General features: G+C 41.0%; 1 protein-coding gene across 1 annotated transcript in view; it reads left to right on the top strand.

The window, feature by feature from the left end:
* Positions 1–11,750, top strand: part of ppm1h (protein phosphatase, Mg2+/Mn2+ dependent, 1H) — a 30,456-nt gene extending 18,706 nt beyond the window's left edge. The window contains exons 4-10 of the mRNA XM_041037412.1: positions 443–555; positions 735–819; positions 1,031–1,149; positions 5,991–6,054; positions 7,518–7,625; positions 9,927–10,078; positions 11,182–11,750. Of these exons, the coding sequence (XP_040893346.1) occupies positions 443–555; positions 735–819; positions 1,031–1,149; positions 5,991–6,054; positions 7,518–7,625; positions 9,927–10,078; positions 11,182–11,329 (789 nt within the window). The 3' untranslated portion in view covers positions 11,330–11,750. The remainder of the gene's footprint in view (positions 1–442; positions 556–734; positions 820–1,030; positions 1,150–5,990; positions 6,055–7,517; positions 7,626–9,926; positions 10,079–11,181) is intronic.
* Positions 11,751–20,366: the final 8,616 nt, after the last annotated feature.

The following is a 20,366-nucleotide window of genomic DNA, read 5'->3' as shown; positions in this document are numbered from 1 at the left end:
AATTTATGTTAGCATTTTGATTAATACACTGACAGGTTAATTATTCATCTAATTAATGGACTAATAGCATGTTTTTTTTTTTTCCAAATCATTCTTTTGGTTTAATTAGCACCAAATTAATCTGGGCTAATTAACTGGTGTAATAACCAGCAGTCCCTCCAAACTTTCTCTTCTATCCTTTTGGTTTCCATTTTGTTTTATTGCTCCTTGACTTATGGCACTCTTGATAAATGAATTCATTATGTCGCTATAATTAATAATAGCATCAAGGCGGGTTTTAAGTATCAGGGCAATATTTTACTCAGTATCGGGTTCTTGCGTGAATGCTATGTGCCGCTGCGTGATAGGAAAAACGTCTCGAAGGCTGTGATGATTAGAAACATGATTATTTCCAGAGGATGTGTGTTCTCATCAAAGGACTGATGTGTGTGTTTGTGTTTAGGATGCACAGATAGAAAAGGAGAAGGCAGGCTACAACATCTCAGGCGGCTGCACTGCTCTGGTGGTCGTCTGTTTACTTGGGAAGCTCTACGTTGGGAACGCTGGGGACAGCAGGTGAGAGAAACACACTTATATGCCAAAACAAGTGTACCCTAGCAGTAAAACACACTTAACGTATAAGGTTTTTTTTTTTTTTTTTTTTCTTTCGCTCACCTTCTCGTGCCCTGCAGCCAGCAGCAACAAGTGTCCCAGCTTAAAGAAACAGATTTGTTTTGTCTGCTCCTCACCCTCAGAGCTATCATTATCCGGGCCAAGGAAGTCATCCCTATGTCAGCAGAGTTCACACCAGAGTCAGAGAGACAGCGACTGCAGTTCCTGGTAAGAAAGAACCTTTCTCAGCTCCTTCCTTGCGAGCACAGCTGTCAGATATTAGCAGCGCTGATCTCCCCTCCCGTGGAGACACTGGCTCTGTCTCTCTTACATTGCCTGCTCTCTTTGCCAGCTTAATAGACTATGGAATTGTTTTTCCTATCCCCTGGGCATGTCAATCTTAAACTTTTTCTGTTTTTTTTTTTTTTTCATATCAAAGGCCTACATGCAGCCCCACTTATTAGGGAACGAGTTTACACATCTGGAATTCCCGAGGAGAGTGCAGAGGAAGGAGGTTGGGAAGAGGATGCTGTACCGTGACTTCACCATGTCGGGATGGTGGGTTGTTTGATTCATTGATTTATAGACTGAAATAGTATGAATTCATCTTTCTGAGATACACAAGTGACAGAGCATGTCCTTTTACATCCTCTAACTTGTGTGTGTATATAGTCAGATTTCTGTGCCCTCAGAGAGGAATTTATGTAATTTATGTAAGTAATTTGAGCTACCAAGCCTCATATAATTATACCCCTCTGAAACATTACATTGTGACATTTTCTACATTTGAGTGGTTTCCTATAATGCACCCAATATGAATATAGCTTATAATAGCAATCTCTATCCCATTCAGTGTGTACTGGAATGGAAAAAAAAAGTCATTCAGAGCTTCACTGTCAGAAGGAAGGCAGGAAATGGCCTTGACATTTCTGCTTCTGTGTGTGAGAAGAACACAAGAAGGCATCTGTGGGCACAGCAAGGACTGGGCTCTTTATCTTACTGGGGAGAGAGAGATTAAAAAGAAAAGGTAAGGTGTGAGAAGGAAGAATACAGGAGACAGGAGAATGAAGGAAAGGAGGAGATGAGGGCACCATAGAGATAAAAAAAAATGCAGAAGTGAATGGTTACATATACAGCTCTAAATGTTGACTTTTAGACCTAGTAGTTATTGAACTGAATCTCTGTTATTTGACATACCCTGACTGATAAAAATAGGGTAGACAAAATAATAGAAACACTCTATCTGCATAACTCAGTTCCAACGAAATGTATTTATACACAGTTCTGAGTTACATGTTCTCCAGTTTTTTTGATTTTCTGTTACCTTTGGTCCACTAAATTTCAGGTGGCAATATTGTGCTCTTTGCTCCCCTATGACAGCCTTAGTTACTTGTTTTTTGTTTTTTAAGACCCTGGCATACAAAACACAATTTGTTGATATAAAGTACATTAAATTCAACAGTATATGATGTAGTAAGGATTAGCTTCAACTTCAACACTTAAATCTTGCTTACTTGCTTAGTATGCTTAATGTAATGATACATATCATATAATTGTATCGATAACAGATGTTTGGCTGTTTTACAGCAGCTCATTGGTTTCTACTGTAGCTGCTCAGCTAATGCTTTCATCAGTTAAAGTTTGGTTAAAGTCACATTAAAGTTTTAATATAGAACTTTTACTTGTATTTAATACATTGTAGTATTACTACTTTTACCCAAGCAAAGGATTTGGGTACTTCTTACAGCACTAGTACTAATACATACTTGTACTAGTACTTGCATTGGAGTAAAAAGTACAATATTTGTCTCTGCACATAAACATGGTACTTGAGTAAATATTAATCTTAGCAACACTTGTCTTTGCAGTGGTGACTAAGTTATTTCAAAAACTGAAATGTTTTAATTATGTCTACCCCTTGCAGAGCATGTGTTATGCATATGTATGCGCTTATGTATATAGATGAATAAGTGGTAGAGAGAGGGAGAAGAAATGAAAGAGAGAGTAGACTGAGGATAAAGCAGGTGACTGAGGAGAGATGAACAGTATGTTTTCTGACGCCACCTCCCTGAGGGTGTGTTTTGCGGCACCGTTCGGTTCAGCAGATGTAGGTCAGTCAGAGGCTGTGTTCCTTATTGGGCCCAGAACTCTGAGCCTGTCGTCTGCCTGCTTACTGTCTCAGCAGCGCAGACAGCCTGTGATGTATTTTTAATCAGGTTCTACCCATAACCCAGTTCTGCTTCAGTTTCACCCGGGCTGAGTCTGGGTCTTAAATTAGTACCCTGTCAGCCGGCGTGGCTGATCGCTCTGATGTGTGTGGGTGTGACTTAACTGTGTCATCCTGTATAGGTGCAGTTCAGATGCTCTATAGGTACAGAGCATCATTTATTTATGTCTCTGTCGGCTCTCTGTCTATGTGTGTGCACACTCTCCTGTCTTTATGTGTAGCCTGTGTGCCCACATGCTGCGTCTGTGTGGGCGTACTCCGGCATCCATGATCAAGGCCGTGCTCTAATGAAGGCATACAGGCCTGCAGCCCACCTCTCTCTATCTCCCTTCCTCGCTTTCTTTACCTCCCTTCCCTCGGCCAGTGGCAAACAGTAATGGTTGTTGTTGTCCAGGATGGAGGGCGGTTTTGTTTGCGAGACGTCCCGGAGTGATAGATGTTGAGCAGTCAGCCGTGTTCGACATGATCCAAACGCCATAGCAACACAGCCAGGCAGGTGGAGGGAAGGTGGGGAAGAGGGTGGCTGGCTGGGCTGGAGAACAGAGAGAGAGATAGAAAAGAACAGATGAGAAGGAAATTGCTTCAGAGACAGAGAAAAGTATAAGTAGATTGAGGCACTCAAGCTGTCTCTCTTTAATGCCCACAACCACTGGGGTATCTGTCTTCCACCTGATCCTATAGGTTATATATGAGAGAGGAGGGAGACACACACCTTCATCAGTGTCATACATTTTCACCCCCTCTCTGCCTCTTCCTGTCTTACTCCTCCTTCCCCTCTTCCCTTCTATTTCCACTATGCCTTTGTGCCACTATGACTGATGCCTACAGCTTACTGTACATGTGGAGAGTCATTGGGTCACTGCCATTAACTCTGGCCTTGCTTTGCACTTGAAAGCACCAGACAGTCTATGAAAAGCCCATCAAGGTTTGCCAAAAGGTTTATTGGAACCCAGCTGTCATCCTGTCAATTTGTCTGACTCATCCGTTGCTGACACAGACCTGCCACAATGTCACCTCATAGTCTGTCGACAGGTGTGTGTGTGTGTATGTGTTTGTGAATGCGTTTCTGTGTAGAGATGTATATCGGTGTGTGTGCAGATCAGGATGCTGAGCACACACTGCTAATAGTTCTCTGTCACCCCTCTCTGCACCGAGCGGAGATGACATCACTCCTCTCCTCTCCTGCCCGTCTCTCGTCACCTGCAGAGAGGACGATACAAACCCTCCCTCCCTCCTTCCCTGCATCCCTCTCTTCCTTTCTCCTCCCCCACTCTCTCTCTCTCTCTCTCTCTCTCTCTCTCTCAGTCACACACTGCAATGTATTGGGCGACCGCAGCTCCTGAATGTGAAAGCGCTCAGTATTGTGGTCAAACAGTACGGCCCTTGAGCAACTCTCCTCCTCGCTGTTTTTGGACTCCGTGTCCTGCAGGAGGGAGCAGGTATCATAATAGGATTAATGTGCATCTTTTTCATTCTGTCACACTCGTTATCACTAGTCTGACAGGCTGGATTTGCTGTAAACACACATCTCGAGAGGGAGACTGTCCCTGATAGCAGGCTCTGGGGATTTCATCCAAAGCATCTTTGAAATAATGACAGAAAGTGTGTGTGTCTGTTTTTTTCCCCGAGACTTCTTGAAGGTGAAATACTTGAAAGACTAAAATGAAAGGCGTCTGGAGTGATATGGCCACAGAAATGGTGTTTCCCTTTTTTGTAAATAGAGAGGCTAAGACCTGCCCCAGTTTAATTAACATCTCTTTTAATGCTTAGTTTAAGCTTCATATCATGAAACTGCTGTTTTAGATGTTTTTCCACACCATGAACATTGCAAACATTAGTGAGGAAACACTTCCACAGCCTGTTATTTCGTGCTACAGCTCTCTGCTCAGAAGTGTCTCCGGTTGCAGACTGTATTTCTGTGTTTGTGGGCTGTGTTCGCTGTGATAGTCCTCGCTCTGCACACTGTTAAAAAAGTGCTGAGTGCAGCAGTATAGCACTCGCCTAAGGTGGAAACATATGGTCTCTCTGAGTGGAACCAGCAGTAATGTAAAAACCATCCTGGTCCCTGCTAATCTGCTTCGCAGCAGCTGAAATACATTGGATAAGGTGCGTGGGTCAGGCCTGACTCACATGATATTTGCAAAATGACATTTTAGGTTTGTTTTAAGCCACTTTAAACGCTAAATAGCTGCTATTTTCTGTATTTATTCCTATCCTAAATAATTCTAAACCCACTTTTAAAACCATTTTATGACAGTTGGGAACACTTTTCCTTCACGTCCTTCTATCTAAAAGCTAAAATAAAGAATATGGTGTATTTATAAATGTTATTTGATCCAGGTCAGGACTCTGACTTCATAACAAGCCAGATTTTGATATTCATAGCACCTGGTGTGAGTTGTGAATGGAAAACTTTGTCCTGGCAGCTCTACTGGAAATTGGCTCAAATTTGTAATGTTTCTGGTACTGTGTAGTGACACAGCTGTTCCTTTGAAGTAAAACTGTTGGGTGGGAATGGGTGAGAAAGAGTACACTCACCATTAGTAAGAGTGCACAGTTTTCTTCATTCACCCCAACTTTCCGAGCTGTAAAGGTGAAAAGTGTATCTTCAGAGCTGGCATGCGTATACATTATACAGTATACAGCCTTTTTCCTTGTACTTCAGCTGTGTCTGGTCCAAGTCTGAAGATGGTAAATTATTCATTAGTTAGGGAAGTTTAAACACTGCACTGAGAGCAGGGGAATGTGAACGTGGGTACTCTTGCATCATTCAGCCGTTTTACATCCAGACCTTCAGATACATACATGCAAGTACACATTCACACACACACACACACAAAACTGCTACAGACAGACACAGAAAACCAACAGTAAACCAAGAGTGTCTCATACATCCATAGGTGTCTCACTTTTTGTCAATAGGGAGACTTTTACAGGATCACTTAGAAAGAAGAAAAAATGAGGAAATTATACTAAGGCTCTGTGTGATGTCTGGGTGATTTTTTTTTCCTCACTGCCTCTCTTTTTTCTCCTAGCATACTCTTTGTCTCTGTGCCAGTCGCCTCGGCAGCAGGGCCTGCGGGGGGTGTGGAGGCGATGTATCTCCAGGGCACGTGTGCGCTGCCTGCCATAAACCAAAAACCCATTAAAGTGTCCTCTCTCCTCTGTGCAGGGCGTATAAAACCATTGAGGACGATGACCTAAAGTTTCCCCTGATCTACGGCGAAGGGAAGAAGGTAAGATGTGCTCGATGGCTGCTCCCTGACAAAGTTAGACCCACGGCCTTGTGCGCCTCGTCTGTAATCAAAGCTCGCCAGGGCACCATTAGTCAGTCGCCCTCCCCCCCATCACTGTGTGGAGGAGCCTGCCAGTGGAAAGCATTCCTGGCCTCTTTTTCCACATGGATTCACATCCTGCACCAACCTATGGCACAGAAAATATCTCTTCTCTAATGGACTTTGTGCTTTTATGTCCCTCGGCAGATAAACCGTAACACTAACACAGCTAGGGGTCAGTGGTGGGACTCCCATCACAGCCACACGTGATGATGAAAATGTGATGAAAGACGGATGAAAAGTGTCCAAAAAGTGACATATGTTAATTGCAGTATAACTTTGCTAAAACGCTGACTTGTCGGAGAATCTTGTCAGTGTTTTGACACAAAACACGAAAGAAAAGGTCAAGAGCGCAGCACACTGTTCATGACATTTTCCTTTCCCTCAGTGATGCTGTACATGTGCTGGTGTTCAGCATCTTGTCCTTGATGCACTAAAAAGGTCAGAGAGGAAACATGATAGATCTGAATATGTTCTCTCTGTGTCCTTCTCCAGTTTTCTATTCAACACAGACAGATAGTAGATCTATGTTTGACTGATGACTGGGGCAGATGTCACCCCACAGAGCTCTCTGCCTGCAACCACATTCGGGTTTACCCCTGCACAGTTGGCCGTGCCCACGTCGCGTCCTCTCCCTTTGAAGTGAGTCGCGGAGATGGATGGCTAGATAGAGTGAGGGGGCTTTGTGCAAGGGAGAGGAACGCCAGAGCACTTCAAAGCCCGGCGTGCAGCCTGCTGGGCCCCAGTGCTCAACAATTAATCCCAGGATGTTTCCCCTTCTCCGCCGGAGGAGCTTCGCTGCCACTTTGAAACACTCTCCCTTCTCTGTCTCCTTCTCTCTCCCTGTCTGTGTTGCATACTGATCCAAGCCCATTCCTAACAGGCCTCACTCGTCCTTGTACTCCTCTCCCTGTCCTTTTGTGCCACCCTTTCTCATCTACTGTACAGTAGATTCAATTAGCCCAGATCCCCTGTCCAGTGCCAGCAGCCATATTTAGAGACTACAGTGGTGATTGCAAATGAGTTTGAAGGCATAGATGAGCTTGTATTTATTTGCCTAAATGCTGCACATTCATTCAGATAAAGACTTCCACAGGGGGTAGCCTGTATTCATCAGTGAAATGTTGCAAGGAATCTATAATTTTTCTATTGTGGCCATACTGGATCCCTTTTGTTGATCTGTTCAGAAAAGAGAGTGTATAAAAAAAAAGCAACACTTTCTAAATGAAAACTCCAGATTTGTTCTGGAGGAACGGGGATGAACACAAATAAAAAGCAATACATTAAGGAAGCTGAACCTATATTACTCGAGTTCATTTGACTCAAATGGAGGTTGTGTTTGACACACCTCTGATCTTTTACAGGCTCGTGTGTTGGCGACCATTGGGGTCACAAGAGGTCTTGGGGACCACAATCTCAAAGTGCACGACTCAAACATCTACATTAAGCCCTTCCTGTCCTGCTGCCCAGAGGTAGGCTCCATTTCGAATTTCATCCTTCATTATGTCCTCCTTTACAGTGTGTACAGACAAAGTGATATTACTCAGTGTTTATAATTGTAATAAAAATTTGGGAATTTACTTATTTTTACCTACCCCTTCTTGTGAAACTTCAATTTGTGGATTCCTATATTTCCATTACTTGAACTGAACAGTATTTATCTTCTAAACACGGGATTTTTATTTTTCAACGTTGCACTTTGAAAGTAAAGTTATGGGAAGCTGATCTGGAGGGACAGAACCTCATGTTCATAATTGTTATTATTATTGCCAATCACTCATATTAGTATTTCTGCTATTTGTTGACAGTGTTCTGATAGCGTGTGGTGGATCTTTCCTTTTTATTTCACTTCCTAACCTTGACCTCGTGATAAAATGAGAGTGCATAGGTAACAATGTAGGGCGCCTTTGGCCATGCACAGTCCTCACTGAACTTCGCGGTAAACGTGCACATTAACATTCCCCACTGGCCATTGCTCTCAAATGACTTCTCTCCTTCCCAGTGTCTCCTGCACATGATTGCAGTAGTCACGAAGCCCATGAATTCTCTTGATCTTTAATTCATTGCCCTCCGAGTTCAGTCATAGTTCAGCCTCCTTTTTGATCTTGAATTTCTTTTCTGATTTTTCCTCTGAAATGCTTGTAGTCACTTTTGTTTCAGACAGAGCAACAACTCACCATTCATATATGCACAACATGTCAAACCTGAGCGTTAGAGGTCCCACTAGATGTTAAATGCAGGAAAAAAGATAAATAATTTCTATATATATTATATAAAAAGCATGTATGTGTGAGAGCTTGGATACCGCCCTGCAGGCTTTGTGAAAAACCCATTCTGCAAGATGTCAAGTTAGAAATACTGAGTACTCTCAGGTTTTAAATAAAAAAAAGCTGACCTTGACATTTGGTGCCATCAGATCATACTCATGAGATCAAATGTGGGCGTTGGGTCAAAAAAATCAAATACTGCGGTCATGACCCGTCTTCCAGAGATATTTTGTTGCTGTTGAAACCGCTATTTTGAAATTGATTCTGGGAACTACTCTGTCTTTCATGGACTGATAGCCTCTCACACAAATCACAAGGTTTACCATTACATGGTCATGATCCACACAGGGGTTTGAAACTGCTTTCACAGGCACTGTGGTCATGCTGTACTGTTTTCAGTGCAGAATGTAGCCTCTGCAATAGGTTGGTGTCTGTACCGTGAGTAGGCAACTCCTCCATGGTAGGAATTACATGAAGCAACTAAACAAAGGCTTTTTTTTTTGTTTGCACAGTCCAGGGTCAGCGGGCATTATTTGGCATGCTATTTCAGAGTATGCTTTTGTTCAACCATAGTAATTTGAGAGCTTGTGCCTCATAAGAGTTGCCACAGTAACATAACATCTCTTTCCTTAAGGATGCCTTTGAAAGACTGAGGCCATCAGTTGCTTTCAGAACAATCTATAGAGAAAAATGTGACAAGAAAATTGGTATTAATTGGTCAGTCACTTAAATTATGAAAAATCATATTTTCTCACTTACCTCTTGTGGCACCTGTCCGGGCGTCCATGAGTTTTTGGTTTGATTTGCAGTTAAATATAACTTAAATTTAAATTTGAATTTTTCAAAATTAACAGTTCCTTTCTTGTAACAGTGCCTGCATCACTCTGGATAATACCCAGATTAATACTCTGTACTAACTGTATACAATACTGTGTAACTGTTTTAGCAGTTAGAATATGGAGCATTTTATACTAACAGGAAATTTTTCAGTACATGATATCAGATGCCAATCAAACTGCTGCTTTACAGCATCAGTTTCTCCAATCTCTTTTTGTATTTCAAGATTTTTCTAGAGTTGTTTCAAAACCACCCTGATTCTCTAATTTTTTCCAAGCTATGAGCAGCTCCTCTACTTCCTTTGTGCATTGCATTGTGGGAAAATAGTGTCCATTAACATTACAAACTTGCATAATGGCTTTACTGTTGTTTTCTCTGTGACTGTCTGTAGCAGTTGTGTGTGTGTGACCATTTTTAGTATGCAGTGTTTACTTTGTTAAATGTAGTTGTCTGGCAAGATACCAGGAGGGGTAAGTAGGAAAATTAGATTGTTTTGAATTTTGCTGAACTTGTGGTTTAAGGTTAAAGATAACCTGTTATGTGAAATTTTCACACACACATACATGCACACACACAGATTTATGAACTTGTAACACATCCAAGTGATTCCTAGAAACCATGCATCTCTCAACCCTTCCCTTGTTCCCTTTTTTTCCCACTAACCTTCAGGTCAGAGTTTACCCACTTGCGCAGTACGAGCATGGAGCTGATGATGTCCTGGTGCTGGGTACTGATGGTCTGTGGGACGTCCTCTCCAACCAGGAAGTGGCTGAAGCAGTCACCTGTTTCCTGGCAAACTGCGACCCAGACGACCAGCACAGGCACGTTCGCTCATCACACTGCTGCAGCCCCCAGTCAGGGCTGAACTTCCTCTCACCCCGTCTTAGTTGGAGAGGATGAACGTTGTTATCTTGTTGTAATTATGCAAATTTCCAAACATTTAGATAAGTCATTTCTCTGATGTCAAGGAAAAGCTTGTAAGACTATTAACTGGGTGTTCTGACTCTTCTCCTGCGAGCATAGTTTCAAAAGTTTCAAACTAACGTTTACTGATTTTTTTTTCCCATCTGGCTGTGGGCAGATGTACTTCAACAAGTCAAATAATGTGCATAATTATTATCAGATATGACCATTTATTTTCTTGTCCACTACCATCAAAACACCAAAATACCGGTTTTAGAACACCTCCATTTTTCCAGTCATTTCTGAAATTTACATAGTGGAATATCTCTTTACCTGAAAGTAAAGCATCGAACAAATAAATAATAAATAGAAAAAAAAGAATTATGGAATCTTAAATCCTGAATTTAATCTACATTTTTCTGACTCATTCAGCAGCTGTACACACTTCTGGCATTCTCTCTACAATGGAAATCAAATGTTGTTCAGAAAGTTTGTCTTAACACTGCAACACACTGCAACACAAATGTGTTGACTGTGCTGATCTTCATCATGCGAGGCCACCGTCTAGTTCTTTTCTTCTAATGTTTTGGGTCATTATCTTGCTGTAGGATCAAGCGCTGACCAAACGTGTCTTACTTTACTTGCCTTTTTTTCTCACCATTCCAATTGCAATTTACACTACTGCTTCCTGCAGTACAGTATTGTCCTAATAAGGCATCAGAGGGTGTAGTAACACAGTTTGTTCCAGAGCTGCCTTTGTACAGACAAAGGTTTTGTAAACAATCAACAAAAGTTGAGGCACCTGTTACTTCCATTGCTGCAGGAAAGCTGTGAATTTGAATTCCTGAAAAAAGGCCCATTTTTATTCACTGGTGACATTTAAAGTAATTCATTGGACTTGAGCTGCTTAAATTTCACTAAAAACCGGAAAAATAGAGGTGTTCTAAAAACCTTTTGACTGGTAGTGTTTATCACCACGCTGAGACTACGCCTTAATCATTTATCTTTTTTGTTATGTCAGGTACACAATGGCAGCTCAAGACCTCATAATGAAAGCACGAGGGGTGCTGAAGGATCGCGGCTGGAGGATATCCAACGACAGATTAGGCTCCGGAGATGACATCTCTGTCTACATCATTCCCCTCATGTACGGCAACAAGCAGAATTAGCCAAGTCCCACAACTACAACCACCATCAAAATAACTTCACCTCTGCAGTTTCCCACATCCCCTGTGCTCTGTTTTTAAAGTGCTTTAGTGTGGACTTCCTCCTTTGCTGAGGGGTCCAAGACATTTCTGATCAGAGATGGGATTTCTGTCCAAGCTGTTTCCCCTTGATCATCTGAGGATGATCTTATCCTTCGTCCTTCGCCTTTTTCTTTTTGGCTGGTCTGTTTTATAGAGCCTCGTTGCGGAGTAATGCCAAGGTTGAGAGCAAGTACTCTCATGGACGAGATGGTAATATGCATCTCAGGATCGCTGTTACTAGCTAATGCGCAATATTTATAAATGTGAAAATGTACATACTCCCAGGCAGAACACATTTGATAAGTGTGTTTGGTTGAACACCTGTATAGTGTAAAAAACAAAACAAAACAAAAAAAAAACAACTAACCGGAAGACTGATGTCGTGTATATTTGAATCATACCTCCTCTGTTCCATGTGGGCTTTTAATGTAGCCACGGTCAGTCTGCAATTTAGTCTGTCGTAGAAAGGAAAAAAAAACACAACAACTTGTAAGCCTTCTTTAGATAGTACATCAGCTGGTTCTCCTAATCCTGCAGTTGCTATTTTTGTTTATTTGTACTCCTTGCATTCCAATACTGCACTCACGATTAAGGAAAGCGGCTTCCTTTGAAAATGAAGAAACACATTTATGAAGAACACACAAACAGGAGGAGTCCTGTTTACCCTGCATGCAACATCTCATATTATTAAATCTATCCCAGCTTTTACATTAATCAGATTTAATTAGGAAAAACAAAGAAGTCTTTCAGTTACACTTATTCTCCATCAGCTATCTACCTCATAATTTTCTTCTCTGGTCATTGTCCTCTTTAAGTGGCTGTCTGCTCGCCACATTGGGTGCATTCTCAGCCACAACTTGTGCCATTGTTTAGTTACAATCTCATATTTGCTTCTCTATCTGTGTAAAATGTAAAATGTTTTCAGAAAAATGCTGAAGCAAAAAAAGGCCTCCCAGGGATCTTTCTCTTTTCTCAGTATTAGTTTGATAAATTCTCCCGTTCATCCTTATGAATGGCAGATGACTAACAAGGACAATTGCTCTGATTTTTAACACGTGTCAGTTGAAAGGAAGCATAATTGCAGACATTTAAATAGACAACACTTAACCTTACATGTCTCAACAATCAGTATTGTTCCCCCATTCAACGGTTTTCTACATTTTAGTTCATTTAGGTTGGTTGCACTTTACAGCTTGTACTAACTGTGCACAAATATTGTATCTTACCTGATGTAGAAGCTTATGAAGCTGGTGAAACATGGAACAGAGTAAGTTAATTTAAATGTAAAAATGTAAATAGATCTTTTTTCAGTGGACACTTCTCTCCTTTCTTTTACTGTAAGTGATGTACATCTTACTGAAACAAAAAGAATTTGTACTGTTTTGGAATCCTGGGAACAGTGTACAAAATGGTTTAAATGCCCTTTTTCCTGCTCTATTAAAAAAAAAAAATACAGTTCCTGACCTTTTAACCTTTTCCATGTTAAACTTTTCCATGTTACTCTGCTGTGTCATTGATAAAAGTCATTGGTGTGCTACATGTATAGTAGACAGGAAAACAAGATGCAAGGAGTTAATTGATCCAGGTGATCCTCGGGGATGCACTTGCATGAGAACAGTGACAAGTTTGCGGGAGCAAATTGCAAGCAATTGGGGAAAACAACATAGTGACTACTTAACATTTAATGTCCTGTTCCAACTACAGCCATGTAAGCACAAGGACCTTATAGTATTTTAAAGTGTTTATGGACACAATTTTAATTCATTTAAGTTAAAATTGACCACAATCATGATGGCTTCACCGTTAAACTGCTACTTAGATGTAATTAAATTTTGTACATCCCGACTTTTGACTGTCAATTCCAAGAGGGAATGTAATTCTTAAAAGATATATTGAAGGAACTTTATGCTTGAATGGGGACAAACCCACTTACACTCTAGTAACTATATAGAATAAGGCCATCACCAGCCTGACAAACTGTGTCAAGTGAGTCCCAAAGCAATATGTGGATGAAAGATGAAGGGTATCAGTTCACAGAGTAGCCTGACAGAAGATTTCATGGTGGTGGCTGCTGCGAGGGGCGTAATTCAACACTGAAGCACATATACCCTGAAGTGATGAAAGACGACTTGATAACCAAAAAAAAAAAAAAAAAAAAAAAAGTGCATGAGATGTTCATCCCCATTTCAGCTGGTCTTTCATTTAACATAGTAAGTGAGGAATGAGGAATAATTTCCTTACTTTTAGGTGAAGCCTGTGCAGTAATTCACTCTGACTGAAGTGATATGATACCACATAGTTGAAATACCTGAGAACAAAGATGTAAATCAAATGCTGGATTAAGCTTTCACAGTTCATGACATGACAGAAGTATCGAATGAAAAAAGATGCATTCCAGAGAAGTAAAGGAAAACCTGGTGGGTGTTTGACTCTTGACAACAATTCAGTAGTCTTTGCTGCAGTGTTCTTAAGAGATTTTTTTTTCCTTCTGAAAGCTCGTATCGGTCAAACAATCTAATACTTCCTAAGTCCTATATGCAAATACATCCATTAGCTGATGATAGTTGGAACTGTGGCCATAGCAGGCTAAAATAGGCCTGTTTCACATCTATGAGGCACAGGTGTTTCTCATAAAATTAACGACAGCTCTTTGGTTGAATGTCCTGGTAAACCAAAGAGCCAGCACGCACAATATCAAGACCCGAAACAGAGGCAGTTAAATGTAATTCAGCCACTGTCAAGTTTATTTTTCTATTTAACCTTCTACTCCTTTTTCTACTGTGACATGTTAAAATGTCTTCTGTGAGAAAGGCCTGGATGGGAGATCCTTTTGCTTATTTTTTTCCTGATGAAGCACTTTGTAATTTGTGTCTCAAAAATGACACATCAAGGCACATAAAACTGGTATCGGGACAACTGAAGCTTTAATAAGAGCTTAAAAAACGTACTTGTTTGTGCTGGGGAAACTGGAGAGAGAAGGTTTCAAGGTGTCCACACACATCTGACTTGTATCAGTGAGTTTAATCAGTGAGACTGTTTGCACCTGAGACCATTTAACAAGCAGCGCTGCACAAAACAGCTTAATATGTGCAGGTAATTTTGACTCAGTTCTTACCTCTTCATTTAAATTTTCCTTTTTCCCCCATCTTTCTCTTTTTTTTCTTGTAAAATGGACTTTTTAGTGTTTGAAATGAAGCTAAAATCAAATATGTAAGTGAACACAAGTAAAAGATCAGCGAAATAACAGCAGAGAAGCAGGAGTCATATGGACTACCCACGCTTACAACAATTGTAAATAATCACTTCTATGACTTGCTTGAAAGTTTTTTCTATTCATGTTATTCCATCAACAGGTGGAGATTACAGTACAACCATGTAAAACACATATGCACACATACTGCTTGTTTTTAAACACGCTCAGAGGATCATAAAGTGCTGTTGTAGGAGTCTCTAACTCCTGGGTCCTCTGCAGGAGCTGGAGGGCCATCTGGTCCCCACAGGCCAGCACCGCATCCTCCTCCAGTCAGGCAAGAACTGATCTGGCACTCCACTCCTACTCTCCACACGTGTGTGTGTGGTCCAGATTGGATGACGGCAATGATGACACAGTCATTCCTGTGGGTGGCTTGTTTTTCCAAGGTCACAGCACTCGCACCCCACCCATGGATAGATCTGAGGGAGATGCTGAGTGGGCTTGCAGTGAGATACTCATCTCTTGTACTGGAAAGGTGACGCCATTTCTCACTGCAGTGCAACATGGGATAGCTGAGGCCAAAGCTTTCAAGCCTCCTTTCAGAGGAGGATTAAGGATAAGATGCTGTTTTTTATTTTCTTGTCAAGTTTTCTCCAGTACTCTAAATAAGACCGAGACTAACCATTTTCATTCTGTTTTTTCTGCTAATCATTTTGTCAGTAATTTTTTTTTTTTTTTTAAATCACATCACTATTTCTTGGAGTTCAATATGAAATCAACAGGAAATACTCACAATTGTTAGTATTTTTGCTGGGTAAAATGACCAAAAATGATGAATCAATTATTAAAATAGATGCATGTTAATTTTATGTAGATCAATTAATCAACTAATTGTTTCACCTCTACTATAAAACAGTCCAAAAACCAAAGATAATAAAATTTGCAGTTAGGGTTACAACATATCAGTCAATTAAACGATTATACATCTTAAAGAAAATTAATCAGTAACAGTTTTGAAAACTGATCATTTAAGTCATTTCTCAAGCAAAATGTCAAACATTTGATGGTTTTAGGTTCTTAACCTTGAGAATGTTCTTTTTCTTGCTATTATGTTATACTAAATTGAATATTTGTGGGTTTATTATTTACTACTGGTCAGACAAACAAAAGATTTAATGACATCAGCTTGTGCTCTAGGATTTTTGTGACAGGTATTTTTGCACACACCAAAATATTAATCAATTAACTGAGAAAATAATTGGCTGATTAATCAACAATGAAAATAACTGTTGCAATCCTATTTAACATTATATAAAACAAGGGGAAACAAATATCACATTTAAGAAGCTGAAACCATCAGATGTTTGCATTTTGAATGATAAGTTAATATTAAAACTGTGGTCGACAAATTTCCTGATGGTCGACTAATGAATGAATCAACTTTTCAGCACCATTTCCAAGCTTGCTGCATTACAAGAGGTAGCATGTGGGAAGGTATTTGGTGAACACAGAGTACACACACGAGGGTTGACTGTCTTGTCAGGACAAAGGTGCAGCTGCTTCGGCAGTGCAGATGTGATACCCATGTGAATGGGCAGATTTTCCACAGGGGGCTCTAATTTACGGCTTTAGGGCTTTGGCTGCCTTTAGAATGATTTATCTGCGGCCCAGCTCAAATGAGAGCTCTGACACAAGATGGATGAGGAGGACATGGGCTGCCTCTGCACTGCTCACTGGTCCATAGGCTGGCTCTCTTTACCATCAAAATATGATAAATGATGTTTGGTTTTTACCCTGGAGGCTGGATTACTCGTTTTTCTTACATGAGACACCTATTTGAATATATTTACAGAAGACCTGTAGATGGCTACTCAACAGGCTTGACAATAACTACAAGTCCCTTCTGTGGTTTGTTTACTAGTCAGCGTCTACAGCAAAGGCAAAGAACTCACTCCTTTCAACCTACGTGTTTCTCTACAATGAGTAGCTGGAGTAGAATTTATTGTGTAATATCAGGAGAGATGCTGGTGGGAAGAACTGTGGCCCAGGAAGAACATAACTCTGCCTAACACACTATCAAGTGTGAACTCATAAATATTTCATGGTAGTATCCTTGGAAGGTCAAACGCAGGATTCAATCTTCGGTCTGCCCCTGAATAAGCAGCGTGCTCTCATCTGGGTTATGAGGGTCTGAACTCGAGACTGCAGCCCCTGCACGGCTTCATCGACCCAGTGCTGCCTGGCCCCTACAGCCAATCAAAGCTCATGATCCATCCCGGTCCCCACCCCCATCACGAGACCCTTGATTGACCGTACTAATGTGATACAGAGCCAGATGCTGTTGGGCTGCGGAGGGAGGATTTTAAAGGTTAACTAACAACGCATGACCCACATCAGCGCTCCGTTCCCAGACCTCAGTGAGGACACCACTGCTGAAAAGCCTGTGGGGGTTAAGTCATGTGATGTGTCTGTGCACAGCATAGAGTTCAAATACTGAGGCACACACACCATCCAGATTTAGTATAATAATCAGATTATTAGGTGAACAGTGCCAGCAGCGCTGCACAGATTTATGTCTGAGCTCTGCCCTGCATGGAAGAGGTGTTTAGGTGCGGGGGGCGCACACACACACACACACACACACACACACACACTATCTGCTCCTGTGTCTGATGGTATGCAGCATGATCAACAAAGGAAGTCGGGGAAGAGCCATAAAGCCAGCTTGTGCGTATTAGAGCAGATGTATTGTAGGATACCTCTGTGGGCAGCAGGAGCCACGTCACTCCTCTCCTCATAGCAACAGTACTGTTGACCTACATGTTTTCTACACAGCCCACTCCGCCTGAGGTGGTGGAAAACTATGCAAATCCATACGAGATATCGACTTTTGCTCGTGCATTTTAAAATGTGCATACCAAATTATTAAAACTTACATGTCCATCTAACACATGCAAGATTTTTTTTTCCTCCTTCACCCTGCAACAAAAAGGCATTATGGTACCGGTTTAAAAATAAAAAATAAACCCAATACATGTTAATGAACCCAAATCTCGCATTAGGTCTGTGTAAAAAAAAAAATTAAAACTGCATACAACAAAGTCCGTTTTTTTTTCCTCCCCCACAGTCATTCACTATTTTATTGGATGACACATGATACAGTTCTGAAACGGTTTCAGCTCAAAATGCAACAATGCAACCACCAGCCATTTATAGATGTACAGCCTCAGAATACAACACGGTGGCTAGCTGCAACACTAGCGGTGTGTTTTACCTGGAAAAAGCGTTTTAACAGCGGTGCGAGCGGCGCTTTCCGCCCCCCCTCCCTCTCTCTCGGCTGAAGTGGAGGCACCAGCACTAGCAAGGCAGTAGCTTGCGCAGTCATCTCCATAGCGGGCAGTGTCACAACCCAACCAACAGCACAAACTACTACCTCAGCCAGTGCGTGGTCAAAATGCAAGAGAAAGACGAAAAAAGTAACATTAAAAAATTGTGGGAAAAAAATTGTAGATTTATATCGTAAAGCTAAAGAAATGCACCGTCTCCGCTAAAGCGACATTCCCATGCAGCCGCAGATGGTCCGTCCTCTCCCGTGTCGCTCCTCTTCTGTGCAGACTTGAAATACGAGGGAAACCCCGCCCAAGTAGACCTGCTCCCTGCTCCCTCCGCTCTCCTCCTCCTCCTCCCTCCGCTCTCCTCCTCCTCCTCCCCCCTCCTTTTTCTTCTGTCCAAACCACAAAGCGGTCCTTTCCCCTCATATGACCTACTGATCCTGGATGATCCCCCAAACTAGGCCTCGGGGACCTCCAGGGGGACAATGAGAGGGAGCCGATGGGTCCCTGCGGTGTTCAGGGAAGGCAAACTATATAATTTCATGTGTAAGCGCCGAGCACAGCGATTTTAGATGTAAAGATCTGTTTTCTGTTTCTGGAGTTTTCCTGTTATAACAGTATCCCTGCCTACTTTGCTGCATTTACACCCTATACTCTAAAGGACAAGGAACCCAGAGACTGAACTGTAGTACCTCAGCCTCAATGTTTAAAATATTCTCTTTGAATTTTCCTCAGCTTCACACCTATGTTATACCTTATTGATATTAATCCCTAATATCAATAAACTGTACTGACATAATGTGGTGGCATTTTGGGAATTCAGTGTGTTCATAAAAAAAAAAAAAAAAAAAAAAAAAACACTACAAATCAAAAATAATAATAATAATAATAATAATAATAATAATAATTAATAAACTACATAAAAATCTTATACTAAAATATGGCAACACAGCTAACAATTATAATTATGATGATTATTATGATTATTATGTCCCTGTGATTCAGCCTGACATGTTTGGTAGAACATGCCAGAGTCACAAACTCACTAATTCACGTTCAGTAGGCTGCACAGTCTCCACAAGGGGAGCTGTTCAGTTGTAATCAGACCAGTTCCACACATGGCAAAATAAGCTATAGGACCAAAATGAAAAAAAAACCCAAAACAAAACAGCAGCAGTATAGGCGACCAAAAATACATACTGGCTGCTGTGATTTAAACACTTGCACCACCTGCAAGCAATAGGACAGCTGCATTTATTTATTTATTTATTTTTTATACCTGCTGAGGTTTAAAACAGTGTGTACTTTAATCATGGAACTGCCAAAGGGTCTGTGGATCAGTCTACACGGAGGGTCCCACCTCAGGTGGAGTGTTTTAAATATCTGGGGACACAGATAGACACCCGCCTATCATTCCAAACACACTCGGACTCAATCTACAATAAAGCGCTTCAGCGCCTCCATCTCCTTAGAAAACTCAGGTACTTTAATGTCAGTAAAAAAATCCTAACCATGGTATACAGGTCACTCATAGAATCCATTCTCACCTTTAACATCACATCCTGGTACAACCTCCTCACTAGCAAACAGAAGACAAAACTGTCACGGATCACAAATCAAGCCAGCAAAATAATTGGATCACCACAAACTCCACTGTCCCACCTGTACAAACGCTCTGTGATCAGGAAAGCCACCCTGATCACAGAGGAACCCTCTCACCCCCTCCACCACTCCTTCAGTCTTCTTCCATCTGGCAGGAGATACAAAGTCCCACTAGCCAGAAAAACAGTCCACAAAAAATCATTCATCCCAACAGCAGTCAATGCCCTGAACAGCAAAGGTGCAATAACCTGATCACGTTTTATTATCAGCGGGATTTTAGTTACTTTTTACATTTATGTGGTCTTAGTATGTCTGTATGTGAGTTTTTTACTATGTGTTTTTACTATCTGTAAATGTGCTACTGAGCCCTGTCAAAGGCAAATTTCTGTTACACTTGTATCAGACAATAAAATTCTATTCTATTCTATTCTATTCTAACTAAAACGCTGGGGGACTGTGGATATAAAGAGCATCAAAAATATATATATATATATTTTTAGTGAATCACAACAAATCTGAACCAGGACCATTCTGATGAATTATTATATGCTAGTTTTCTATAAAAAGATACTGCAAACATCCTTTTTGAAGAAAATGGATTGTTGCAGGGACACCCTAACTGATTTAAAAAAAAAAAAAAAAAAAAAAAAAAAAAAATATATATATATATATATATATATATATATATATGTAAAACTCAAATCTTGTCCTTTCATCAGGACAGTCACATTTTGATTAAAATGGGCTGATAAGAGATTTTCTTTTAATGCACTTAGTGGTGGCATGGTAACACGCATTGTAACTGAGCACACTCACAGCACAAAGCTGATTG

This window comes from Toxotes jaculatrix, chromosome 5, assembly GCF_017976425.1.
Source record: "Toxotes jaculatrix isolate fToxJac2 chromosome 5, fToxJac2.pri, whole genome shotgun sequence".
In the NCBI taxonomy this organism is placed as follows: Eukaryota; Metazoa; Chordata; class Actinopteri; family Toxotidae; genus Toxotes; species Toxotes jaculatrix.
Note: the sequence above shows the minus strand (reverse complement) of the source record. Positions and strands in the feature narration are given on the sequence as shown.